This window comes from Coregonus lavaretus (assembly GCF_964263955.1).
Source record: "Coregonus lavaretus genome assembly, chromosome: 34".
In the NCBI taxonomy this organism is placed as follows: domain Eukaryota; kingdom Metazoa; phylum Chordata; class Actinopteri; order Salmoniformes; family Salmonidae; genus Coregonus; species Coregonus lavaretus.
This window is the reverse complement of record NC_140021.1, coordinates 16,502,200-16,530,098: the sequence shown is the minus strand read 5'-3', so window position 1 is coordinate 16,530,098 and position 27,899 is coordinate 16,502,200. Positions and strand designations below refer to the sequence as shown.

The window sequence follows — 27,899 nt, the reverse complement described above, 5'->3', positions numbered from 1 at the left end:
ACATTTCACTTCAAGCGCTAGTCGTGACAGCACCAGAGAAATAATCTCTGACTGCTCAAATTAGAATGGCTAGGCTATAGCACAATGCATGTCACTGACTGTATATGAAAAAGTATGAAAATATATGCACTCACTACTGTAAGTCGCGCAGGATAAGAGCGTCTCCTAAATGACTAAAATGTAAATGTATACCCCATGCATTGAAAAGTGCCTCCACAACATCAAGACCCTCAGAACAATATTAAGAAGTAAAATCAGTGCAAAAGCTTAGCCCTGAACACATAGCGCTGGTTTCCAAGCGCAAGAATAAGGCTAGTCCTGGACTAAAAAGCGCTTTCAATGGATATGTTCCAATTAAGCATGTTTTTTAGGTTCACATTTAATATGGCCGAAGAGTGAAGGCAACAGCTGAAATCTGAGGCAAGTCTGACCCCTAGTGGTGACAAAAGGTTTTTAATAAACTCTGACAACACTGCCAGCTAGGCAGCCCCGCCTACTCTGTCAACGAACGCCACACATCGACAGTCGGAAAACTCCCTAAAACGAAACAGTCTCAGCTGCTTCTTGACTAAATCAAACCACGGGAAAGAGCTAGCTAGGAAAATATTAATTTGTTTACCATTCCGCTGTATGGATAAGTAATTTGCTAGCTTTTTGAGCACAAAGTGTAATCTACAACTAAACATGGATTTCAACGTCAAAAGGTTAGCAGCTGACGCCGGTACTTTATTCAGTCGTGCGGTTCAAGTAAGTTTACACATTTGTTGTTATTTTCTGACTTCAGATCTGTTGCGATCTTCACATTGTAGCTAGCTAACAATGTTGAGAGCGACGCATCAACTTTGGAAACTCTGCTGCTGTTTCAGGCCTGCTGCTATGGTTATATGCTATTGTTAGCTAGTTTGGAATGTTTCTCATATTTGGCTAAAGAAAGCAAATGATGTGTTTCATGTTAAAGTCTCTACTTCTACATTACTTACTTTATTTGATACACTTTAACAGCCAACTAACAAATACATGTTTTGTTTGACCAAAAGTTTAGAATAGTAAACTCAGCACATCCGGTCTAGCTTGGAATGGAGTAAACTATGCTGTGATTGGGTAAACTCTGGTCCAGGGCGTTACGTGCGGGTTGAGCCCTGCATCTTTCCATTTTGTTCAGTATACTTAGCACATAAAGAGAAAGGCGTATCACTCTAGCAACATTTTTACTTTGGTGACTAACGAAAGTATATTGAAGCCAGTCACTAAACAAAATCGGGGATTCTCGATTATTTTAAACATTAAATGTACTATGCGGGGATGAATGCTTTAGCAACACAGAATAAAACAATTAATACATTGCCCATGATGGTAGTGACTGCCCATTACTGCTTATCACTTAACATAACTTTAATAAAATATTTCAGTTGTTGTGTATATTACATTTGTTTTCTTTGATGACTTTACTATTTCATTCCAAGTCATCATCTCATCTCTATAGAGCCCCACAGTGGAGGTGTCATAATACCCATAAAACCTAGCGGTCAAACAGGGAAATGCTTCCAATTGATTTTCTACCATTCATTTTTCCCATAGGGAATTTTAGAAACACTTAGAATAAGGGCTGTGTTTCGTGTAGGCTTACCCTGGCGTGACGTTTTGATAACCATGTAAATCAATATATTAGGGTCTATTTACTCTCTGATTTGAAAAAGTAGACATCATGCAGGACTACAAATCCCTGCAAGCTCCTGCACATCATCTCTAGCTGACACCTTTGCTAACAGGTATTGTGTCAATTTAAAACTTGCACAAGACAGTTAACAGAATTGTCAATTTAAAGAAATGTAGGCAATTTATTCATTACTGAATTTTGCTAACATTAGATAGTTAATCCAGAGATTTTTACCTTTGCCTCGATTCGGCAGTCTCGTCCAGATCATCATGGCATTTGTAGTTCTTTATAATAGCCACATTAGCAGCTAATTAGCATTTAATTTTGGGTGGGTAAATATATATATATACCTTGTCCTAGAGAGATTTACACGGTTATCAAAACGTCACGCCAGGGTAAGCCTACACGAAAACACAGCCCTTATTTTAAGTGTTTCTAAAATCCCAGATGAATGGTGGGGAAATGATTGGAACCATTTCCTTTTTTGACCGCTAGGTTTTATGGGTATTATGACTCCTACTGTGGTACTCTATAGAGCTACTGCCTATCCTGTCTGACAAAATCACTGTTTTAGTAGTTCATCAAAGTGAATAAGGCATACTTTTATGACAGCATACCAACTTGAATACCAACTATCAATCAGTTAGATCATGTTCTTTCAGGTAGGCTACCTCACAAAGCAACTGCTCTCCTCTCTTCTTGGTTGCGCATTCTTCTGCCTCTTTTATGTAGCAGGCTAAATTAAACACAGATGGACAAGTAGGCGGTCAATGTATTTTGGTCATTCTAGTTAATTACCAGGTTTTCTGCGCTAAACTATGGAGAATATTAGCCTGTTGGAAACTACAACTCCCTACTATATCGCACAGTTCGGGCTTGATCTGATTTATCTCTAGAGAAACTGCAATGTGTGCATTTACATAAGTATTCATACTCTTTACTCAGTACTTTGTTGAAGCACCTTTGGCAGCGATTACAGCCTCAAGTCTTTGGTATGACGCTACAAGCTTGGCACACCTGTATTTGGGGAGTGTCTCCCATTCTTCTCTGCAGATCCTCTCAAGCTCTGTCAAGTTGGATGGGGAGCGTCGCTACACAGCTATTTTCAGGTCTCTCCAGAGATGTTCAAGTCTGGCCTTAGCTGCCACCACCATGCTTCACCGTAGGGATGGTGTCAGGTTTCATTCAGATGTGACGCTTGGCATTCAGGCCAAAGAGTTCAGTCTTGGTTTCATCAGACCAGAGAATCTTGTTTCTCATGGTCTGAGAGTCCTTTAGGTGCCTTTTGGCAAACTCCAAGCGGGCTGTCATGTGCCTTTTATTGAGGAGTGGCTTCTGTCTGGCCACTACCATAAAGGCCTGATTGGTGGAGTGCTGCAGAGATGGTTGTCCTTCTGGAAGGTTCTCCCATCTCCACAGAGGGACTCTGAAGCTCTGTCAGTGACCATTGGGTTCTTGGTCACCTCCCTGACCAAGGCCCTTCTCCCCCGATTGCTCAGTTTGGCCGGGAAGCCAGCTCTAGGAAGAGTCTTGTTGGTTCCAAGCTTCTTCCATTTAAGAGTGATTGAGGCCACTGTGTTCTTGGACCTTTAATGCTGCAGACATTTTTTAGTACCCTTCCCCAGATCTGTGCTTCGACACAATCCTGTCTCGGAGCTCTACGGACAATTCCTTCAACCTCATGGCTTGGTTTTTGTTCTGACATACACTGTCAACTGTGGGACCTGATAGACAGGTGTGTGATTTTCCAAATAAATGTCCAATCAATTGAATTTACCACAGGTGGACTACAATCAAGTTGTAGAAACATGTCAAGGATGATCAATGGAAACAGGATGCTCCTGAGCTCAATTTCGAGTCTCATAGCAAAGGGTCTGAATACTTATGAAAAAAGTTTTTATATTTTATATACATTTGTAAAAATTTCTAAAAACCTGTTTTCGCTTTGTCACTATAGGGTATTGTGTGTAGATTGATGAGGGACATAAACAAATAAAAACATCCATTTTAGAATAAGGCTGTAACATATCAAAATGTGGAAAAAGCGAAGGGGTTTGAATACTTTCCGAATGCACTGTATGTGATGAGTTTAAAAACCGGGTAGCTGTTTGGGTAACTATTTAGCAGTCTTATGGCTTGGGGGTAGAAGCTGTTCAGGGTCCTGTTGGTTCCAGACTTGGTTCATCAGTACCGCAAGAAGGCTTCAGCCTCACATAATGTCCTGGATTAGAGCTATGATTGGGTTAGCTAGTCAGGCAAGCTAAGTCAACTTGGAAGAGGTAAATAGACAGTGCCAAGTACTTATGTCAAATAAAAGCTTCACTTTCATTGAGCTACAGGTAGCCTAGTTTAACAACTGACTTTTGTCAGTTTGTAGCCACTAGAGATTCACCCTTTCATTTCATATTCAGTTTACAGAAGAAAAACTTGGGCAAGCTGAGAAGACTGAGTTGGATGCTCACCTGGAGAACCTTCTGTGCAGAGCAGAATGCACCAAGCAAAACACAGAGAGAATCATGAAGCAGACAGAGGTTCTACTACAACCAAACCCAAGTAAGACTGCACTCACTGATTTGTCACATGCGCCAAATACAACAGGTGCAGACTTTACTGTGAAACCTTTTCCCAACAATTCAAAGTTAAAAAGTACGAAAAAAAAGAAATTGTAACACAATAAAATAACAATAGTCTATATACAAGGAGTACCGGTACCGAGTCAATGTGCAGGGTTACGAGGTAATTGAGGTAATATGTGCATGTAGGTAGGGGTAAAAGTGACTAGGCAATCAGGATAGATAATAAATAGAGTAGCAGCAGCGTATGTGAAAATGTGTGTGTGAGCGTACGTAGTGTGTGTTAGTGTCAGTGTAGTATGTGTGAGTGTGTGGTTAGATTCCAGTGTGCATAGAGCAAGTGCAAGAATGTCAGTGCAAAAAAATAAAAAAGGGGTCTATGCAAATAGTCCAGGTAGCCATTTGATTAACTTCAGCAGTCTTACGGCTTTCCGTGCGGTTCAGGAGCCTTTTGGTCCCAGACTTGGCGCTCCGGTACCGCTTGCTGTGCAGTAAGCAGAGAGAACAGTCAATGACTTGGGTGCCAATTTTTAGGGCCTTCCTCTGACACCACCTGGTATAGATCTCCTGGATGGCAGGGAACTCGGCTCTAGTGATGTACTGGGCAGTACGCACTACCCTCTGTAGCGCCTTGCGGTCAGATGCCAAGCAGTTGCCATACCAAGAGGTGATGCAGCCAGTCAAGATGCTCTCAATGGTGCAGTTGTAGAACTTTTTGAGGATATGAGGGCCCATGCCAAATCTTTTCAGCCTCCTGAAGAGGCATTGCTGTGCCCTCTTCATGACCATGATTGGTCCTTAGTGATGTGGACACAGAGGAACTTGAAACTCTCAACCCGCTCCAATACAGCCGCGTTGATGTGAATGGGGGCGTGCTCAGCCTTCCGTTTCCTGTAGTCCACGATCAGCTCCTTTGTCCTGCTGACGTTGAGGGAGAGGTTGTTGTCTCCCTGTAGACTGTCTCGTTGTTGGCGATCAAGCCTACCACCGTGTTGTCGCAAACTCAATGATGGTGTTGGAGTCCTGCGCGGCCACACAGTCATAAGTGAACAGGGCGTACAGGAGGGTACTAAGCACGCACCCCTAAGGGGCCCCCGTGTTGATTGTCAGCGTTGTGGATGTGTTGTTGCCTACCCTCACCACCTGGGGGCAGCCGTCCGGAAGTCCAGGTTCCAGTTGCAGAGGGAGGTGTTTAATCCCAGGGTCCTTAGTTTAGTGATGAGCTTGGAGGGCACTATGGTGTTGAACGCTGAGCTGTAGTCAATGAACAGCATTCTCACATACGTGTTCCTTTTGTCCAGGTAAAAAAAATTATAATAATGTAATTAACAGCCAATGTTTGCTTTTTTAATTGGGGCTATGGCAGTCAATTGCAAATTAGTCTGACATAATTTCTTATTTCACCACCACTAATGAGATGGGTGTGCTTGATGCATGTCGCATCCGTGCTTCTCAAATTCAGGGGGCGTGTTAGACAGTGCGCACCTCATCTCTCCTGTCACATCCAACCTGGATCGATATTTGTTATTAATGCAGACGAGAGCACTGAATCAGCGTAACATGAGTTTTAATGCTCGGAGGGAGATGGCACAGTATTCCCTTTGTGTCAGGAACCAAAACTCCTCCATAGTGACCTGTGAATGCGTTGTTTGCATGTTCGATTTCACTTACCGGCATGTCAACTGAGCCAGGATCCCAGTCAAACGGATTTCACTAATTCGGTCACTCATCTGAATAATGTTTTTTATTTCCCCTGCATGCTTGTGTTCAGTTTGTTGAGTTTCCTAAATATGTCTGTTACATAGGCAAGGAGTCACATTTTTATTTTCAGTACACAGAAAGTCAACAAAGTCTGTTTTTTACATCCATTGCGAATGACAACCGTTCCTCTCTCAATTCGAAAAATCTTTCCAACACTCCCCCTCGATAACCACCAAGCCTCTGTGTGAAATAGAACATTGTCATGCTCTGATCACGTATCACATAGTTTTGCAAACAGGTGTGCGCGATGTAGTTTACAATCTAAGTTACCTGCTGCGTATCTCCGAGTTCTGCGCTCAGCTCTTTTGTCACCAATGCTCTCAGGTTTCCATTATAGCTCAGTGGGTGTATCATAAATTAAATGGCGCTGACAGAGAGGGCTGCCTTGCTTCTAGGTCTAAGGAAACTTTGCAGCATTTTGTTTTTTTATGTATTATTTCATATGTTATTAGCCCAGGAAATTGTTTGTTATTACATACAGCCGGGAAGAACTATTGGATATCAGAGCGGCGGTAACTCACCAGCACTACCAGCATTACGACCAGGAATACGACTTTCCCGAAGCGGATCCTTTGTTCGCACCCCCCCAGGGCAATTGAACTGATTCCAGAGGCCTACCCAAAACAACGACAGAGGAGAGGTACTCGGAGCTGCCTTCTAGTCCGACTTAGTAAATTACTTGCTAATGTTCAGTCTCTGGATAATAAAGTTGACGAGCTCAGGGAGAGGGTTTCTTTCCAGAGAGACATCAGGGATTGTAACATACTCTGTTTCACGGAAACATGGCTCTCTCGGGATATACTGTCCAAGTCGGTCCAGCTAGTTGGGTTCTCAGTTCATTGCGCAGACAGGAATAAATATCTCTCCGGGAAGCAGAAGGGCAGAGGTGTATGTTTTATGATTAACGACTCATGGTGTAATTGTGATAACATACAGGAACTCAAGTCGTTTTGTTCACCCGACCTAGAATACCTCACAATAAAATACCAACCGTATTATCTCCCAAGATAATTTTCTTCGGTTATAGTCACGGCCGTGTTTATCCCCCCCTCAAGCCGATACCATGACGGCCCTCAAAGAACTTCACTCGATTCTATGCAAACTGGAAACCACATATCCTGAGGCTGCATTTATTGTAGCTGGGGATTTTAACAAAGCAAATTTGAGGAAAAGGTTGCCGAAGTTCTATCAACACATCGAATGTAGTACTTGCGCTGCTAAAACACTCGACCACTGCTACTCCAACTTCCGGGATGCATACAAGGCCCTCCCCCGCCCTTCTTTCTACAAATCTGACCGACTCAATTTTTCTCCTCCCTTCCTATAGGCAAAAACTCAGCACGGGTACTTCCTGTTTTAAGGACTATTCAACACTGGTCTGAACAATCGAAATCCACGCTTCAAGATTGTTTTGATCACGCGGACTGGGATATGTTCCGGGTAGCTTCAGAGAATAATATCAAAGTATATACTGATACGGTGACTGAGTTTATCAGGAAGTGTATAGGAGATGTTGTACCCACTGTGACTATTAAAACCTACCCTAACCAGAAACCGTGGATAGGTGGCAGCATTCGTGCAAAACTGAAAGCGCAAACCACCGCATTTAACCATGGCAAGGTGACTGGGAATATGGCAGAATACAAACAGTGTAGTTATTCCCTCCGCAAGGCAATCAAACAGGCAAAATGTCAGTATGGGGACAAAGTGGAGTCTCAATTCAACGGCTCAGACACAAGACATACAGTGGGGAGAACAAGTATTTGATACACTGCCGATTTTGCATGTTTTCCTACTTACAAAGCATGTAGAGGTCTGTAATTTTTATCATAGGTACACTTCAACTGTGAGAGACGGAATCTAAAACAAAAATCCAGAAAATCCCATTGTATGATTTTTAAGTAATTCATTTGCATTTTATTGCATGACATAAGTATTTGATACATCAGAAAAGAAGAACTTAATATTTGGTACAGAAACCTTTGTTTGCAATTACAGAGATCATACGTTTCCTGTAGGATCATACGTTTCCTGTAGGTCTTGACCAGGTTTGCACACACTGCAGCAGGGATTTTGGCCCACTCCTCCATACAGACCTTCTCCAGATCCTTCAGGTTTCGGGGCTGTCGCTGGAGACTGGCTAGGCCACTCCAGGACCTTGAGATGCTTCTTACGGAGCCACTCCTTAGTTGCCCTGGCTGTGTGTTTCGGGTCTTTGTCATGCTGGAAGACCCAGCCACGACCCATCTTCAATGCTCTTACTGAGGGAAGGAGGTTGTTGGCCAAGATCTCGCGATACATGGCCCCATCCATCCTCCCCTCAATACGGTGCAGTCGTCCTGTCCCCTTTTCAGAAAAGCATCCCCAAAGAATGATGTTTCCACCTCCATGCTTCACGGTTGGGATGGTGTTCTTGGGGTTGTACTCATCCTTCTTCTTCCTCCAAACACGGCGAGTGGAGTTTAGACCAAAAAGCTCTATTTTTGTCTCATCAGACCACATGACCTTCTCCCATTCCTCCTCTGGATCATCCAGATGGTCATTGGCAAACTTCAGACGGGCCTGGACATGCGCTGGCTTGAGCAGGGGGACCTTGCGTGCGCTGCAGGATTTTAATCCATGACGGCATAGTGTGTTACTAATGGTTTTCTTTGAGACTGTGGTCCCAGCTCTCTTCAGGTCATTGAACAGGTCCTGCCGTGTAGTTCTGGGCTGATCCCCCACGAGGTGAGATTGATGCCCCACGAGGTGAGATCTTGCATGGAGCCCCAGACCGAGGGTGATTGACCGTCATCTTGATCTTCTTCCATTTTCTAATAATGGCGCCAACAGTTGTTGCCTTCTCACCAAGCTGCTTGCCTATTGTCCTGTAGCCCATCCCAGCCTTGTGCAGGTCTACAATTTTATCCCTGATGTCCTTACACAGCTCTCTTGTCTTGGCCATTATGGAGAGGTTGGAGTTTTTTGATTGAGTGTGTGGACCGGTGCAGTTAATACAGGTAATGAGTGGAGAACAGGAGGGCTTCTTAAAGAAAAACTAACAGGTCTGTGAGAGCCGGAATTCTTACTGGTTGGTAGGTGATCAAATACTTATGTCATGCAATAAAATGCAAATTAATTACTTAAAAATCATACAATGTGATTTTCTGGATTTTTGTTTTAGATTCCGTCTCTCACAGTTGAAGTGTACCTATGATAAAAATGACAGACATCTACATGCTTTGTAAGTAGGAAAACCTGCAAAATCGGCAGTGTATCAAATACTTGTTCTCCCCACTGTATGTGGCAGGGTCTACAGACAATCACGGACTAGAAAAGGAAAACCAGTCACGTCGCGGACACCGACGTCTTGCTTCCGGACACGCTAAACGCCGCCTTCGCCCGCTTTGAGGATAATACAGTGCCACCGACGCGGCCCGTTACCAAGGACTGTGGGCTCTCCTTCTCTGTGGCCGACATGAGTAAGACATTTAAGGCTGCCGGCCCAGATGGCATCCCTAGCCGCGTCCTCAGAGCATGCGCAGACCAGCTGGCTGGTGTGTTTACGGACGTTTTTTTCCCTTTCCCAGTCTGCTGTCCCCACATGCTTCAAGATGGCCACCATTGTCCCTGTACCCAAGAAAAAAAAAGGTACCTGAACTAAATGACTATCGCCGCGTAGCACTCACTTCTGTCATCATGAAGTGCTTTAAGAGACGAGTCAAGGATCATATCACCTCTACCTTACCTGCCACCCTAGACCCACTTCAATTTTCTTACCGCCCCAATAGATCCACAGACGATGCAATCGCCATCACACTGTACACTGCCCTATCCCATCTGGACAAGAGGTATACCTATGTAAGAATGCTGTTCATTGACTATAGCTCAGCATTCAACACCATAGTACCTTCCAAGCTCATCATTAAGCTCGAGGCCCTGGGTCTGAACCCCGCCCTGAGCAACTTGGTCCTGGACTTCCTGACGGGCCGCCCCCAGGTGGTGTAGGTAGGAAACAACACCTCCACTTCGCTGATCCTCAACACTGGGGCCCCACAAGGGTGCGTACTCAGCCACCTCCTGTACTTCCTTTTCACCCATGACTGCGTGGCCAAGCACGCCTCCAACTCAATCATCAGGTTTGCAGACGACACAACAGTACTAGGCTTGATTACCAACAATGACGAGACAGCCTACAGGGAGGAGGTGAGGGCTCTGGGAGTGTGGTGTCAGGAAAATAACCTCTCACTCAATGTCAACAAAACAAAGGAGATGATCGTGGACTTCAGGAGACAGCAGAGGGAACAACCCCCCTATCCACATCAACAGGACCTCAGTGGAGAAGGTGGAAAGCTTCAAGTGCCTCGGTGTACACATCACTGACGAACTGAAATGGTCCACCCACACTGACAGTGTGGTGAAGAAGGCGCAACAGAGCCTCTTCAACCTCAGGAGGCTGAAGAAATTTGGCTTGGTACCTGAAACCCTCACAAACTTTTACCGATGTACAATTGAGAGCATCCTGTCGGGCTGTCTCACCGCCTGGTACGGCAACTGCACCGCCCGCAACCGCAGGGCTCTCCAGAGGGTGGTGCTGTCTGCCCAACGCATCACCGGGGGCAAACTACCAGCCCTCCAGGACACCTACAGCACCCGATGTCACAGGAAGGCCAAAAAAATTATCAAGGACAACAACCACCCGAGCCACTGCCTGTTCGCCCCGCTATCATCCAGAAGACGAGGTCAGTACAGGTGCATCAAAGCTGGGACCGAGAGACTGAAAAACAGCTTCTATTCTATTAAATAGCCTTCACTAGCACATTAGAGGCTGCTGCCTATATACAGTGAGGGAAAATCCCTTGCTGATTTTGTACGTTTGCCCACTGACAAAGAAATTATCAGTCTATAATTTTAATGGTAGGTTTATTTGAACAGTGAGAGACAGAATAACAACAAAAAAATCCAGAAAAACGCATGTCAAACATTTTATAAATTGATTTGCATTTTAATGAGGGAAATAAGTATTTGTCCCCCTCTCAATCAGAAAGATTTCTGGCTCCCAGGTGTCTTTTTATACAGGTAACGAGCTGAGATTAGGAGCACACTCTTAAAGGGAGTGCTCCTAATCTCAGCTTGTTACCTGTAAAAAAGACACCTGTCCACAGAAGCAATCAATCAATCAGATTCCAAACTCTCCACCATGGCCAAAACCAAAGAGCTCTCCAAGGATGTCAGGGACAAGATTGTAGACCTACACAAGGCTGGAATGGGCCACAAGACCATCGCCAAGTAACTTGGTGAGAAGGTGACAACAGTTGGTGCGATTATTCTCAAATGGAAGAAACGCAAAAGAACTGTCAATCTCCCTCGGCCTGGGGCTCCATGCAAGATCTCACCTCGTGGAGTTGCAATGATCATGAGAACAGTGAGGAATCAGCCCAGAACTACACGGGAGGATCTTGTCAATAATCTCAAGGCAGCTAGGACCATAGTCATCAAGAAAACAATTGGTAACACACTACGCCGTGAAGGACTGAAACCCTGCAGCGCCCGCAAGGTCCCCCTGCTCAAGAAAGCGCATATACACGGCCGTCTGAAGTTTGCCAATGAACATCTGAATGATTCAGAGGAGAACTGGGTGAAAGTGTTGTGGTCAGATGAGACCAAAATCGAGCTCTTTGGCATCAACTCAACTCGCTGTGTATGGAGGAGGAGGAATGCTGCCTATGACCCCAAGAACACCATCCGCACTGTCAAACATGGAGGTGGAAACATTATGCTTTGGGGGTGTTTTTCTGCTAAGGGGACAGGACAACTTCACCGCATCAACGGGACGATGGACGGGGCCATGTACCGTCAAATCTTGGGTGAGAACCTCCTTCCCTCAGCCAGGGCATTGAAAATGGGTCGTGGATGGGTATTCCAGCATGACAATGACCCAAAACAGACGGCCAAGGCAACAAAGGAGTTGCTCAAGAAGAGGTACATTAAGGTCCTGGAGTGGCCTAGCCAGTCTCCAGACCTTAATCCCATAGAATATTTGTGGAGGGAGCTGAAGGTTTGAGTTTCCAAACGTCAGCCTCAACCTTAATGACTTGGAGAAGATCTGCAGAGAGGAGTGGAACAAAATCCCTCCTGAGATGTGTGCAAACCTGGTGGCCAACTACAAGAAACGTCTGACCTCTGTGATTGCCAACAAGGGTTTTGCCACCAAGTACTAAGTCATGTTTTGCAGAGGGGTCAAATACTTATTTCCCTCATTAAAATGCAAATCAATTCATCACATTTTTGACATGCGTTTTTCTGGATTTTTTTTGTCTCTCACTGTTCAAAAAAACCTACCATTAAAATTATAGACTGATCATTTCTTTGTCAGAGGGCAAACGTACAAAATCAGCAGGGGATCAAATACTTTTTTCCCTCACTGTACATAGATTAGAAACCACTGGCCACTTTAAATAATTTTAAATATCTTTCATTACTCTTCTCATATGTATATACTGCAGCCAACCCCAATAAGCGGCCCGCGGGCCAGATCCGGCCCGCAAGAGCCAAATGTCTGGCCCACACTGACAGCATTGGCATTCACTTGTTATAATAAACATGAATTTAATATCCACGGCTCTGCTTTATTTTGAAATTATCCCACACCTTGACCTGTGGCCTTTACCGCGTGCATACGTAAGACGTGCTTCGCGCGCTTTGCGTACTCGTCTCCACTCGACTAGCTACCTAGTGTAGTGTCACACACACACAGTAGCCGCAGCCGCTCGCCAGTTAACCCTCTTTCATCAAAAGGACTGACCACTTCCTCACAAAAAATTATTAAATCCAGTCAAACCATCATGGCATTCGCCAAGATACGCAAGGTAGACCAGGAGAACCGTCAGTTCAAAACTGACTGGACTGAGAGGTATTGCTTTTTTTTACCGGACCACAACAGTGCTAAGCCCACATGCTTAATATGCATGCAGACTGTAGCTGTAATCAAAGCGGACAATCTGAAGCGGCATTTTAACTCTATTCATGCTGCCAGTTTTAATGCAAACTACCTAGAAAAATCTGACCAGCGCAAACAAAAAATTGCAAGCATGTTAACGTCATACAAGCACTCGGTTTTAACTATGTGTAAAACATCGGCACAAGAGAGCGCAACAGCTGCCTCATTACACGTTTCTTGGAAGCTTGCAAGAGCTAAGAAGCCATTCGCCGATGCAGAGTTAATTAAACAATGTGCAATCGACATGGCTAACTAAGTTTTAAACCAAGAGGAACCAATAAAAAAAAAGAAGTTGTTGAGCTGTTGAAGCAAGTGCCGCTGTCGGCTAACACGGCAACCAGAAGAGTCGGAAGTTTTAGCGGAGGAGTGTTTTTCCAGTCTACTCACAGATTTTAGGAAAACCGAAGCATTCTCACTGGCAATAGACTCGTCTTGTGACCGAACCGACATGGAACAGCTGTCTGTGTTCGCAAAATATTTTGATGGGAAGACATTCCGGGAGGAGCTGCTGTGTTTGATTTCTCTACCCGGGCGTACAACCGGGGAAATAATATTCACCGAGCTGACACAGTTCTTCGAAAGGAATGGCTTAGATGTGAGTAAAATTGTCTCTGTTGTTACCGACGGGGCTCTGTCAATGGTGGGACACCGCCAGGGCTTGGTAAGCAGGCTTTCTGCCGTTAACCCAGCACTCCTGGCATTTCACTGCATTATTCACAAGTCAGTTTTGTGCGCAAAAATGTGTGGAAAAATGAAAGAGACCATGGATACTGTGACTCGACTAGTTAACTTTGTCCATGAGAGCTCTAGTCTGCAGCATCGCCTTTTTAGAGCATTACTCGAGGAAATGTCAGCTGAACACAAGGATCTTTTGCTCCACAATGACGTTCGCTGGCTGAGCAAAGGCCGTGTGTTGGAGAGGTGTGTGACCTGCGTGATGAACTTGTGTCATTTTTATCCAGCCGGCAGAGCCAAAAAGCCAGCAACTTTTTGAGCTTTTTAACTGACAACAAGGTGATATCAGATGTTACTTTTTTGTGTGACATCATGTCTCATCTAAATCACCTTAACCTGCGACTACAAGGCAAGAACCACACTGTTGCTGACATGTATGAGGCAATTGAAGCTTTCCGGTCAAAGCTGCACCTCCTGGAGAGAGACATTCACTTTCCACGTCTGCATGAGCATTATGAGAAGAATAAAATGCAGGAAGATCCAGCAATGAAGGATTTTGTGTCCAGGCTGGCAGAAAACTTCAAGGAAAGATTTGAAAGCTCCCCTAAACTCTCAGCTGACATCCTTCTCTTCGTAAGACAGCCATTTTCTGTGTCAGCTGACGGCCAGTGGACTGCAGAGGCCAAAAAGCTGGTGCCTTCCATAGATCTTGGAGATGAGCTTTGAGCAAATCAGATGTTCCCAACACAAGGATGCACTGGTGAGTGACTTTTGGATCAACGTGGTTCCCCAAGCTCGTTTTAAAAACACCAGAGATATTGCAATGCTCTTACTCACGATGTTCCCCTCAACATACATCTGTGAATCAGCATTTTCTTCAATGAATGCTATCAAGAGCCAGGACAGAAACAGACTCTCAGATTCACATCTTGGACAGTGCCTCAGGATTGCCACAACAGAATACAAGCCTGACATCAGAAAGGTTGCCTCATCCCGTCGCTCTCACTGATTGGTGAGTGAACCAGATCCAATTATTTTTTTGCTAATCTTCTTGTGGTATAATAATTATTACAATGAAATAACCATTTCATATTTAATAGCATGTTTCCTACTAAATCTGCTACACAGCTTAAATAAAAGTAAATGGCATCCAACTAGTTAGTAAAATTTAAAACTTAATACACAGCAATAAAAAAAAAAATACACAAATAAAAGCTAATTAATTATATTGTCACATTAATATCAAACACTTTTGGTTGTTAACAGCTTGATATTATTTGGTTCACATATTTTAAAAGTTTAAAAACTAATGTGGCATATTCTGATAACACATTTGAAAAGTACCTAACAAAAAATCTGTCTGTCTGTGTTTGTCCTTCTGTCTCTTCTCTTAGAAAGACCGCCTGAACGCAAATATCCAAAGCATGGGTGTTCCAGACAGAAGTGGGCGCTGTGTGTGTGTGTGTGTGTGTGTGTGTGTGTGAATGTGTTTGCTGACTGTTTGCACAGAATATGCTCCAGGGGCATTTCATAATTAAATAGTTGGTTTTGGACTAATTTAGTATTTTTCATTTTTCTCTTATGTGACTCCTAACACCACTACTAATAATTATAAAATCACAATAGAAGTGAAAACTGATAAAACATAAAACAAACATGTTGGCCCTCGGCTTGGCATGCCTGACCAAATGTGGCCCTTTTGGAAATCTAATTGGGGAACCCTGATATACTGTATTCTATACTATTCTACTGTATCTTAGTCTATGCCGCTCTGACATTGCTCGTCCATATATTTATATATATATATTCTTAATTCCATTGCTTTACTTAAATTTGTATGTATTGGGTATATGTTGTGAAATTGTTAGATATTACTGCACTGTCGGAGCTAGAAACACAAGCATTTCGCTACACCCACAATAATATCTGCTAAACACGTGTATGTGACCAATAACATTTGATTTGATACAGTGCGTCCATATGACAGAGGGAGACACATTCATAACTAGAGTGCAGAGGCCTACCCGCCATCCCGGGATAGATGGAGCCCCATCTGTGCAAAAGCCCACCATTCAGTCCCATGGAATCTGTTTTTCGTCAGTTTAGCCACACAGCACACTGAACATCCCATGTGCTGTTTCATGCTCAGGAATCGTGAAACAGAACATTATGTCCTCGTGAATAGCATCCCCCGACATGTAGCGAACAAAAGTCAACACATGGTCATCTCGGCCCGCACAGCTAATGTCCATTTGGAGAGCATAAGGTGGGGAATTTTTGAGTCATTCAGTCAGTTTCCTCTTGATTGCTAGCAATAGCATAAATCCTTAGTTTCACAGTGTTATCTGACAAAGGTATTGATGTGAGTTTCTGTGCCTTTGCCTCCCCACACATTGTTTTCACCATATCAATTGCGTCCGGTAATATCAGTCTCTGTAATAGTGTGTGGTTTCATAGCATAGCGGGCCTAGCCATTCACCGAATGATTCAAGTGCAACGGTCAAGTGCAGCCTTTTCCCACGATCTAAGGGCGCTCTCTGGTTTAATTCTAACTTTTAGATTAGAATAGTTTTCATTTAGATTAAGGTTAACCACATTACAATGATTTTGAGAGACAAAGACGATATTCTAACATTTAAAAAAACTTTTCCCGCGACCCCATTTTCATATCCCTAGTTTGGGAACCGCTGCTGGAACTGCTGAATCTATGACAGTGTTTCCCATATTCAGCCCAGGGGAGAACGACTGACCCCTTTCATTGACGCCACGGAAGTTCAAGGCCGACCGCGGTACTGCATTGTTAGCAGAAAACAGGATACCCCATTATAGTGAATAGAAAAATGGTAATCTTTGTATTATAATTTAAGACAATCATGGTACCAATAATCCTAATTGCTTCTAATACACCAGATGTATGTCCTTGAACCAATTTATTTTAAAATCTCATACAGAGGATATAATGTATACTAATTATATAATATAAGGATCATTTAGCGCTTCAATGCACTATTGATTCTTCACATAGGAATGAATGGTGTCACGTGGTCGATGGCTTTGTCCATTCATATACAGTCGTTGATTCAGCCCCATTTAAAAAGTAACTGTTAAATGGCCTGAAATAGTATTTAAAAAATGAAGAAGCATTACATGTGGATGCTGTCATGGTCTAGTAAGGTGTCTAATACTGTAGGCTCTGTGGATTATGTGTTGTCTTGGCTTCAGTCAGCTGTAGAAACAGGCTTGCCCTAGATGTTACACAAATCTATTAGGTATGACTGTGCCATAGACACAATGAGAGCCAAGGTATTCATGAAACTTGACCAGCAGCTGCTGCAGTACAAATTCAACTCTTAAAGGGATTCAACTGATGCACAATTAGCCTACTCTGGATGTTAACAAAGCAGAAAAGAGTAGACAGTGCTGTTGTTTACTTTAACATGATAATTTCTCTTTGAATACCAAAACATAAGCTAAATTTTTTCCTACATGGAAGTAAAAATCTAGGCTAATGTAGCCTTTGACAGATTCCCATGAAACCGGTTGTAAGAATAACGGTTGGTTTTTGAGCCTAGTTCCTCCTCAGTAAAGAAGCAGTAACTGGTTAGCCACTTTCCCTTCATAGCCTATAGGCTACATTTTATCCAGATTTTGTGCCACAATTGGACGGTCATAATCCTTTACATTCTAAGCCTAGGCTACATAGGCTACATAGGCTGCATTTACACAGGCAGCCCAATTCCGATCATTTAAAAAAACGAATTGTTATTTTAAAAGATCTGATGTGTGATTGGTCAATAGGCCAATTATTAGAAAGAATATCTGAATTGGGCTGCCTGTGTAAACGCAGCCATATTCTTCAAAGAACCACACCATGTGTACTTATGAGTATTGACTGTTAAACAACAGTTGGGTGTCTATGCGACTGTAAACTCAGCTGTGGACCCTCCTCTGAGTTTACACCATGGTGCTGCATAGCTCAGTCTGCTGCTAGGGCCAGACGCATGCATGCGCACACACACACACACACACACCTTATCTCCAGGCACACTCACAACCAAAGCACACCTGCTTCTGCTTGCTGTTAGGCCTAGTTTATTATGATTGTACTCAACAGCTAGTCCTATAGTTGCTGGTTTAGTAGATAAAGCAGTTGGCTCCATCAAAGGTGGTTGGTTAGCCTAGTGTCAGAATTTACTTGTGTATAGTGTAGTCAGTGTAATGTCTTATGTAGGTCTGTGCTAGCTCAGTTAGCCTACTATAAGGCTCTTTTGAACCCCAGAAATGTTGTTGAAGATTTACTAGACTAGATCGCAAACTGGATATGCCTGTGTGATATCCCTGTTATCTGGCAGTCTGGTTATGCAGCACAAGGTTACTCCTTAGTCCTGCTTCCTCGTGACTCTCCTTTCTCTCTAATTTAATTTATCGTATAATTTTCAGATGTCAGAATAGAGGAATTTCTGTACGAGAAACTGGAGAAGAAAGTCCCCACGCGGATGAACAACCACGAGATGCTTGGCCAGTCCATGATCGAGTCGGGGAGTGAGTTTGGCCCTGGAACGGCCTATGGTGAGTGAGTTGTACCTGGGGTGCATTAATAAGTGCAACGGAAAATCAAAACAAGCATTTCTTATTGGACAAATGCAGGTAGTCCCTCTGTTTTTTTTGTCCCGTTTGGTTCCTAGTGAATACTACCCTTAGGCTGCGTTTCATTCCAGAAATGTGTTCACCTCCCCTGTCAGATCTGTCAAGGGGAGTGAACAAAGGCAGATGGGAGAGAACATCTTCCTGGAATGAAACACTGTCCTAGGATGAAATTTGTAAAAAGTGTTTAAAAAAATATTGTAATAATGCTATTTTTATTTATAGTCTATATAATTGATTTTAAAAATATATGGATTCCCACAGCTGTCCGTTTATGTCGATTATTTATCACATGTGCACTGCACACATACAGTGGGGGAAAAAAGTATTTAGTCAGCCACCAATTGTGCAATTTCTCCCACTTAAAAAGATGAGAGAGGCCTGTAATTTTCATCATAGGTACACGTCAACTATGACAGACAAATTGAGGGAAAAAAATCCAGAAAATCACATTGTAGGATTTTTAATGAATTTATTTGCAAATTATGGTGGAAAATAAGTATTTGGTCACCTACAAACAGGCAAGATTTCTGGCTCTCACAGACCTGTAACTTCTTCTTTAAGAGGCTCCTCTGTCCTCCACTCGTTACCTGTATTAATGGCACCTGTTTGAACTTGTTATCAGTATAAAAGACACCTGTCCACAACCTCAAACAGTCACACTCCAAACTCCACTATAGCCAAGACCAAAGAGCTGTCAAAGGACACCAGAAACAAAATTGTAGACCTGCACCAGGCTGGGAAGACTGAATCTGCAATAGGCAAGCAGCTTGGTTTGAAGAAATCAACTGTGGGAGCAATTATTAGGAAATGGAAGATATACAAGACCACTGATAATCTCCCTCGATCTGGGGCTCCACGCAAGATCTCACCCCGTGGGGTCAAAATGATCACAAGAACGGTGAGCAAAAATCCCAGAACCACACGGGGGGACCTAGTGAATGACCTGCAGAGAGCTGGGACCAAAGTAACAAAGCCTACCATCAGTAACACACTACGCAGCCAGGGACTCAAATCCTGCAGTGCCAGACGTGTCCCCCTGCTTAAGCCAGTACATGTCCAGGCCCGTCTGAAGTTTGCTAGAGTGCATTTGTATGATCCAGAAGAGGATTGGGAGAATGTCATATGGTCAGATGAAACCAAAATATAACTTTTTGGTAAAAACTCAACTCGTCATGTTTGGAGGACAAAGAATGCTGAGTTGCATCCAAAGAACACCATACCTACTGTGAAGCATGGGGGTGGAAACATCATGCTTTGGGGCTGTTTTTCTGCAAAGGGACCAGGACAACTGATCTGTGTAAAGGAAAGAATGAATGGGGCCATGTATCGTGAGATTTTGAGTGAAAACCTCCTTCCATCAGCAAGGGCATTGAAGATGAAACGTGGCTGGGTCTTTCAGCATGACAATGATCCCAAACACACCGCCCAGGCAACGAAGGAGTGGCTTCGTAAGAAGCATTTCAAGGTCCTGGAGTGGCCTAGCCAGTCTCCAGATCTCAAACCCATAGAAAATCTTTGGAGGGAGTTGAAAGTCTGTGTTGCCCAGCGACAGCCCCAAAACATCAATGCTCTAGAGGAGATCTGCATGGAGGAATGGGCCAAAATACCAGCAACAGTGTGTGAAAATCTTGTGAAGACTTACAGAAAACGTTTGACCTGTGTCATTGCCAACAAAGGGTATATAACAAAGTATCGAGAAACTTTTGTTATTGACCAAATACTTAATTTCCACCATAATTTGCAAATAAATTCATTAAAAATCCTACAATGTGATTTTCTGGATTTTTTTTTCTCATTTTGTCTGTCATAGTTGACGTGTACCTATGATGAAAATTACAGGCCTCTCTCATCTTTTTAAGTGGGAGAACTTTTGTCAGCACAATTGGTGGCTGACTAAATACTTTTTTCCCCCACTGTATAACCTAATGGGCTACTTGCTCAGCCCGCAAATGAAAGATAAGATCACCTGCTATTGAAATGATGCACACATCATTCACTTTCCTGTCAGATCTTGACCCGGGACAGTATTTATTTCATTCGGGCCAGTAGCTTTCAGTTTGCCACTGGCAAATTTACTTGACTATTGAGCCCTGTGTGTGCGATGCTAATGGTAGCCTAACCATCTTTGGGTAACTACAAAGTAGCCTATGCCTACCTGGCAGAATCATGATTATTTGCATCAATCCAGTGGCCATTTGTTTTGAAAACCCCATTACAGGTGCGCTACAGAAACACCACTAGCCAAACACAACCTGGCTGGTGCACACCTGAAATAAAGGTAACTACACAAAAAAAAAGAAAATCTCAGATTTTTCCCAGACCTCAAAAGTGATCCACTGATATGGTTTAAGCATTGTTGTAGACTTGGAACATCTCATTTTTTTCTATTGAAAAAGTGTTTTGAGAGCCTGATAATTAATATTGATGTAGCCTGTGAATGAATCAATTTTATTGGACATATTTAAAATACAGCTGAACACAACATTCACATTGGCCAGGTGCCAAGGAATTCCTATGCGTTATCTTTAAAAAAGCAGCTCAAATGTCCAGCATCTGAACAGCATCTGTGTCCTCCTGGACGTCGCTGTAGTCAAACTTTTAATTTCTACTTTCTGGTTAAACCTTATCTACTTCCTGTCCCTACAGGAAACGCACTTATTAAATGTGGCGAGACGGAGAAGCAGATTGGAGGAGCGGAGAGAGAGTTCATCCAGAGCTCAGCCATCAACTTCCTCACGCCGTTCAGGAACTTTCTAGAAGGAGACTTCAAAACCATCCTGGTGAGTATCAACGGGATGATCCGTTCAGCATCCCAAATGTCACCCTATTCCTTAAATAGTGCAGCACTACTTTTGACCAGGGCCCATTCATTCCCCTGAGGGTCATGACCTTTTGGATTGAAACTAGGTGGTTGGAAGTAATTTAATCTAAAAGAGTCAAGGTCCCTTTTCTCTGCCATTGCCCACCATGTGAAAGCTAATTGGTCATATTTATGACATGACGTTATCTTCCTGTTTCTCTGCAAGCCCTCGTACAGTACACTCTAGTCTGGTTTTATTGGCATTACTATATGTAATGACGAGCAGCAGGCAGTCCTATCAAGATCAACTGTTTTGATTCCAAATGTCATAATGCAGCTGATTTGATAGTAATCTGTCATTTTTTGTTTTGTTGTCCATGTTTTTTGTGCAGAAAGAACGGAAGCTTTTGCAGGTGAAGCGTTTGGATCTGGACGCGGCAAAAACCAGGCTAAAGAAAGCCAGAGTCGCCGACGCTAGAGCAGTGGTGAGTGGACTATATACTGTCCCTTTTGTTTCAACACACACATATACACAGACACACACACACACACACACACACACACACACACACACACTCAAGTCTGAAATGGGTGGTAATATAGCACAGTGTTCATTTGTATATAATAAATTACTAATAAGAACAACATCAACAAAGAAACCTTGTCAAGAGAGACCATGTTGGACGGGTGAAAGGTATTTGGGCGTAGTCTGCTAAGTCTCCTGACACACACGTCACTAGACTGATGCACAACGCTGTGGCCTTGGTTACACAACATTGGCTGAACCTTCCCCCCCTCCATGACACACTGTCACATGGCTCGCTATGAGAAGGGCCAGTTCCTAATTTCTATTTCTCTGGAGCTCCTCGCTCTCTCGTCCACCATCCTGTTTTCCTGTAGCTCTCCTCCTCCTGTCCTACTATCTAGCCCTGTAAGTCCTCTCCTCTGTGTACGTCTTCTCTTTCTTGCTACATGTTCAGTCTCCTGCATGTCACATGGGTGGCTGAAGGCTGGTTGCCTTTTCATTAATGTGAATGCATGGCCTGTATCATTGAAACTGTAGTGGAATAGTTTCTAGGCTAATGCTAACTAGTCTCTACCAGGCCAGGTACATGCATACTCTAATTCAGGGATCATCAACTAGATTCAGCCGAGGCCCCATTGAGGGGATGGTCCGTGGGCCGGAACATAATTACAAATCATTTGTCTACTGCAAATGAACCGCTAGAAGCCCAAACAGATATATTAGACTAAAACATAATCATTTCAAACGTTGCTTACATTTCTATACGATCACATATCTCTATTATGCGTGGGAATACTTTGGAACAGATTTCCAAAATTAAAATCACTTGGCACTGATTTGCTGGTGTTTTGTCTTTTGTGTCCAACATTTATTTTCTCAGAAAACAAGTACTTTACTGACAACACTTAGCCTATTATACAATAGAACTGGATGTCAAATACTGTACTACATAACAGCTTGAAACAGGCTTATTACACTACAGTATCTAAGGTAAAAGGCCCATGTAAAGTGGTGTGACCTCATCACATGGTGACTGTGTAGGTCTGCCTTCTCTTGTGATCCACCCTTCATTATCTAGTTAGCACTATACCTTAGCTGTGGCCTTGGTTTCCCTGCAAGCTTTGTTGTTACCAGTCTAACTGATATGATCTGATGTCATCATGACTGACTGAGTGACCATGTCCTTCAGAGGATTGAGCTGTTGACTGTTACAACAGACGCAGCACATTACCAAACTACGAAGTGTGACGTTGTGAAACAACAAGTAGCAGTGATGGTTAAAAAACATATCCTCGTGATCCGCATTAACAGGGCAATCTGGGATTCAAACATCAGCAAAGTGGTCAGTCACCCCGCCAATTTTTTGTAAAAAGATGGGCCTGGAGAAATGTTGTACCAATCCCAGATTGGCTCTTTTTTTTAAGGTAACCAGCTAAACTAAAGCTGCATTTAGCCTAGCATACTGTGTGTATCTAAGTTATGTACTGTAGGAGGCCTGAGTCAATTTGTTGGGACAGCTGTCTGCTGTTTCCCTAAAGGATGTCGACAACAGCAAGAGAAGGCCGCTTGGCGTTTGTTGTGAAACTGTGTCATGTGGTTGTAGTACAGCTTGTGTATCAGTCTGTGGATCTGTGAATGCTAGTGAACTGACATGCACTATTGTGTGGTGTAGTCAGACTATTGTGTGTGGTAGTCAGACTATTGTGCTGTGATGGGATAGTAGGCTATGTTGTGTTGGCTGTTGACAGGCTAGAGATAGTAGGCTATGTTGTGTTGGCTGTTGACAGGCTAGAGATAGTAGGCTATGTTGTGTTGGCTATTGACAGGCTAGAGATAGTAGGCTATGTTGTGTTGGCTGTTGACAGGCTAGAGATAGTAGGCTATGTTGTGTTGGCTGTTGACAGGCTAGAGATAGTAGGCTATGTTGTGTTGGCTGTTGACAGGCTAGAGATAGTAGGCTATGTTGTGTTGGCTGTTGACAGGCTAGAGATAGTAGGCTATGTTGTGTTGGCTGTGGTGTCGCAGCAGCTGTAGCTCTAATAGAATGACTCTGTCACTGTTTCACAACGCGCTAACGAACAGATGTGGCCATAGGAAGTGACCGAGGTGAGTGGAATGTTCAGCAGCCATGTTGGAACTGAGGACCAGAACGCCTCCTGCTGGCGTCATGGTCAGCAGCTGTTTGTGTCAATCAGTCTCTCTCTCTCTCTCTCTCTCTCTCTCTCTCTCTCTCTCTCTCTTTCTCCTCTTCTCTTCTCTTCTCTTCTCTTCTCTTCTCTTCTCTTCTCTTCTCTTCTCTTCTCTTCTCTTCTCTTCTCTTCTCTTCTCTTCTCTTCTCTTCTCTTCTCTTCTCTTCTCTTCTCTTCTCTTCTCTTCTCTTCTCTTCTCTTCTCTTCTCTTCTCTTCTCTTCTCTTCTCTTCTCTTCTCTTCTCTTCTCTTCTCTTCTCTTCTCTTCTCTTCTCTTCTCTTCTCTTCTCTTCTCTTCTCTTCTCTTCTCTTCTCTTCTCTCTCTGCCATCTCTCTCGCTCTCGAATAATAATGTAAAGCTGGAAGGAACAGAGAGGTCCAACACCATTGTCAATGTCCCAGTGGCCATCAGTCAATGTTTATGGGGCTTTTCCTCTGCATGCAACTGCTAGAGTGAAATGAGCCAGAAGAATATGCCAATTGTCCTCTCTCTGCCTGATAACTCCTGTTCCTGAACTACACAGAGGCACCACACAGCATAATGAAAAACAAAGGTTGTCCTGGTTTCACTTGGGGTTGAAATAAATGGCCTAAACTTCCTTTCGCGGTCTTCTTCACAAACGGGTTCATGATGCACAATCAGTTGCTCCAAAACATACTTATATTAAGCTGGTTTACCTTTTTTCATCCCTGAAAGGTGTGTTGTTTTCCTGTGGCAGACAAGTGTTTCTGTGCGTCTGTGATGACAGTGTGTGTTGTTTTCCCCCAGGCAGAGCAGGACCTGAGGATGACCCAGAGTGAGTTTGACAGACAGGCGGAGATCACCAGGCTGCTCCTGGAGGGGGTCAGCAGCACCCATGTACGTACCCTGACCTCTGACACCACGACAACCCCACGACCCTGTGACCCCGCATGACCTCAATCTGAGTTTGTCTGAAATGGCATCCTATTCCCTTTTATTGTGCGCTTCCTAGCGGAATAGGGTACCCTAAAAGGAATAGGGTGCTATTTCAGACAGCCTCTGCCTGTCCCTGCACACAACCCTCCATGACCCTATGACGCCAGCATGACCTAGATTCTGTCTAACCCAAAGGTTCAACTACTGTACCAGCATGCATCTTTGGTTACATTCATAAATACCTGTTTGTAGAGGAGAGTTTTCCTGTTGGAAGACATGCCTCTCTTTCTCCCCTTTCTCTCTGTCTCCTTCTCTATCACGCTTTTTCTCTCTTTACAATAGGCACACCACCTCCGCTGTCTGACTGACTTTGTAGAGGCCCAGACTACATACTATGCCCAGTCTTACCAGTACATGGTAGACCTCCAGAAGCAACTGGGGAGGTATGTTTACCTACTCTTGACAAATCATCTCCATCTAAGTGTGTGTAGTTTATTCTACTACAGTTTTGTTGGCACAGCATTACATATATTTCTAAAGTGTGGTTAGGTTTTTTTTTTTTACCAGTGCTACTCCTCTTCTTTCCCCAGCTTCCCGTCTACGTTCTCCTCCAACAACAACCAGTCGTCTAGTAGTTCTGGTGGGGCAAGTATCTCAGTACCCACCATCCCCTTGTCTGCCTCCATGCCCAGCCCCTCTCCTGGCCGGGGCTTGTCAGGCTTCAGTGAGCTCCGGAGCTCCAGCGGCAGCCGCAAAGCCCGCGTTCTCTACGACTACGATGCTGCCGGCAGCAGTGAACTCTCCCTGCTCGCTGATGAGGTGGGTAACATGGGACTGGGGTTGAGCACTTCTCAAAGCTTTAATGGGCTCTGGTTTTGGGCATGCCTTTCCATCTCTCTGGTTTTTCTTGCTCGCTCTTTGCCTTTTAGCTTTCTCTTCCTCCATCTCTCCTTCTTTCTTTCCGTCCCACCTTATCTCATGCAATTGTTTGTTCCGACTTCAACATCTGAGGTTCTTGCTGATGAGATGTGTTTATTGCATTGCTACTATTGGACTGCCTGACTGAGAGGGAGCGTGTTCTGTCTTGTATACGTCCTGGTCCAGGTCATCATGGTGAGCAGTGTCCCAGGCATGGACTCTGATTGGCTGATGGGTGAGCGGGGTGCCCAGAAGGGTAAAGTGCCCATCACCTATCTGGAGCTGTTGAACTGATCAGAGCGGAGTGCTGTCTGTATGTGGGAGAGACTCCAGAGAGTCCAGACTGCGGGGCCAATATTCATAATGCATCTCAGAGTAGGTCCTAGGATCATTTTTACAGTTTAGATTATAACTATATGGACAGGTGGGATATGATTACCTGATCCTAGATCAGCAGTCATACTCTGAGACGCTTTGTTAATACAGGCACCAGGATCCAGAGGAAAGCAACAAGCAAGCCCAGAGTAGTAGAGCTGGGAGCTCCTATTTATACTGTCGACCACGGGATGGGGTCTGCTCCATGCTCATTCTGTCAATTCAATTAATCAGGAGAATTGTAAGTCAGTTAAAAACATTGTGAATTTAATTTCAGTTCGTCAAAGGAATTGGATGGATTGAATTGGAACTGACCCTATCCCTGCCGTGCCATGTACAGTATGCAACTAACTATGTTTATACAAGCCGCTTCGATGCCTGTTTTTCTCTCAATGCAATCTTAATTCAATATGTGCCAGACTTTCTCCACAACCTTCCATATGTACAACCAAACCTTTTGTTTACAATACAATTCAGATGGTGATCTTAAAGTGCTTTTTGATGTGATTTCTTTCTACTCACTGCCAATTATAGTCCAGTTTGTAATATGGGTGAAATGCTAGGCATGTCTTTTTTAATATTTTTAACAAGACAGAAAAGCACTTAATTTGCATAGGACGACTGAAAGTTAAGATTCTTTTATTTTTAAGTATTATTTTGTAGATCATAATCATATGATCATCTTGAATTGTAGCTACTGGTTGCCTTTTGACAGTTACACAGTGCCTTATGTGAAACTGACAGACTTCCTCAGTGGAACCTTAACCATGACAGAATCAGGGCTATAAAGTTCCAGGAAAATTCCATTAGATTACAGTGTGCAGTTAGAATGGGGAAGGTCTTAAATTTCATTAAGGATTGTCTGGCACGGCTAGGAGAGGCATGTGCCTCTGATACTGTCTCAATCTGACTGAGGTATCTGGAGAGATGTATCGCTCTCTGATGTAGGGGTGGGTTAAACAGTACAGTTAACCCTGTAAGACCCTGTTATAAATGCCATAACTGTAGCTACCCAGTAAAGTATTTGTTAATAAGAAACCATTTCAAACAATCCTATTTCTTAATATTGACCCCTAATCTATATTTTATTTACATTATCTGAGAATTAGGGACCAACATTTTCACTGTCAGCAACATTATTTTAGGAAAGCACATCGACTTTAGGTAAGCCTTTTTATTTCATTCATTCAGTAGTAGCAACTCTCAAGGAGCCTCAGGTATTCTCTTACTGCTTCTGATTTGATTATACAATATGGTTAATTAGTCAGTTTAATATGGGCTGTCCTCAGTGCTCTGCGGCATGTGGCTAGGCTTTATGTTTACTTTGATGGGCAACAGTGCCTTAATGGAAAGCAAGAGGTGGTCTTCATTTTTTCAGTACTTACATGTAGTGTGTAACCAACCAGATGCCCCCCCCACAACTCCTATGCACGCACGCACACACACACCAATGGAGGCTGCTGAGGGGAGAACGGCTCATAATGAGGGACGGAAGGTAGCAAATGGAATGGCCTCAAACACATAGAAACCATGTGTTTGATGTATTTGATACCATTCCACTGATACCGCTCCAGTCATTACCACAAGCCTGTTCTTCCCAATTAAGGTGCCACCAACCTTCTGTGACACACAAACACAAACAAACTAGTTCATTGGGGAGGTTAAATTTTATAATGGCTTATTGCTGCTTATTGTTTTTTGTTTTTTTACTGTAATCATAGAATTGTAAAGAATATATGCAGTATGGTATTAAAGTAATAACATTTTGCTTGACCGTCTCTTGTTTTTATTCATATTAACATGTCACATTAAGGGAGTTAGTCCTTTTTGTAACCACTACAGGACAAGCTTGTTGTGACTGCTCTGTGATGACCCTATGGTGAGGACCAAGGGTCAATCTCA

At 43.4% G+C, this 27,899-nt stretch overlaps 1 protein-coding gene across 2 annotated transcripts; it reads left to right on the top strand.

Annotated features, from left to right (window-relative positions):
* The first annotated feature begins 513 nt into the window (after positions 1-513).
* LOC311108868 (endophilin-B1-like) lies at positions 514-27,765 on the top strand. 2 transcript variants are annotated; one of them, XM_084151645.1, is made up of 9 exons: positions 514-747; positions 4,069-4,210; positions 18,086-18,214; positions 20,939-21,072; positions 21,485-21,577; positions 24,576-24,665; positions 25,047-25,147; positions 25,295-25,523; positions 25,809-27,765. In XM_084151645.1, the coding sequence occupies exons 1-9, from the start codon at positions 685-687 to the stop codon at positions 25,914-25,916; spliced, it is 1,089 nt and encodes a 362-aa protein (XP_084007771.1). In that variant the 5' UTR covers positions 514-684; the 3' UTR covers positions 25,917-27,765. The 2 variants fall into 2 exon arrangements, with proteins under 2 accessions (XP_084007771.1, XP_084007772.1); XM_084151646.1 differs by lacking the exons at positions 514-747; positions 4,069-4,210 and adding an exon at positions 16,227-16,488.
* Positions 27,766-27,899: the final 134 nt, after the last annotated feature.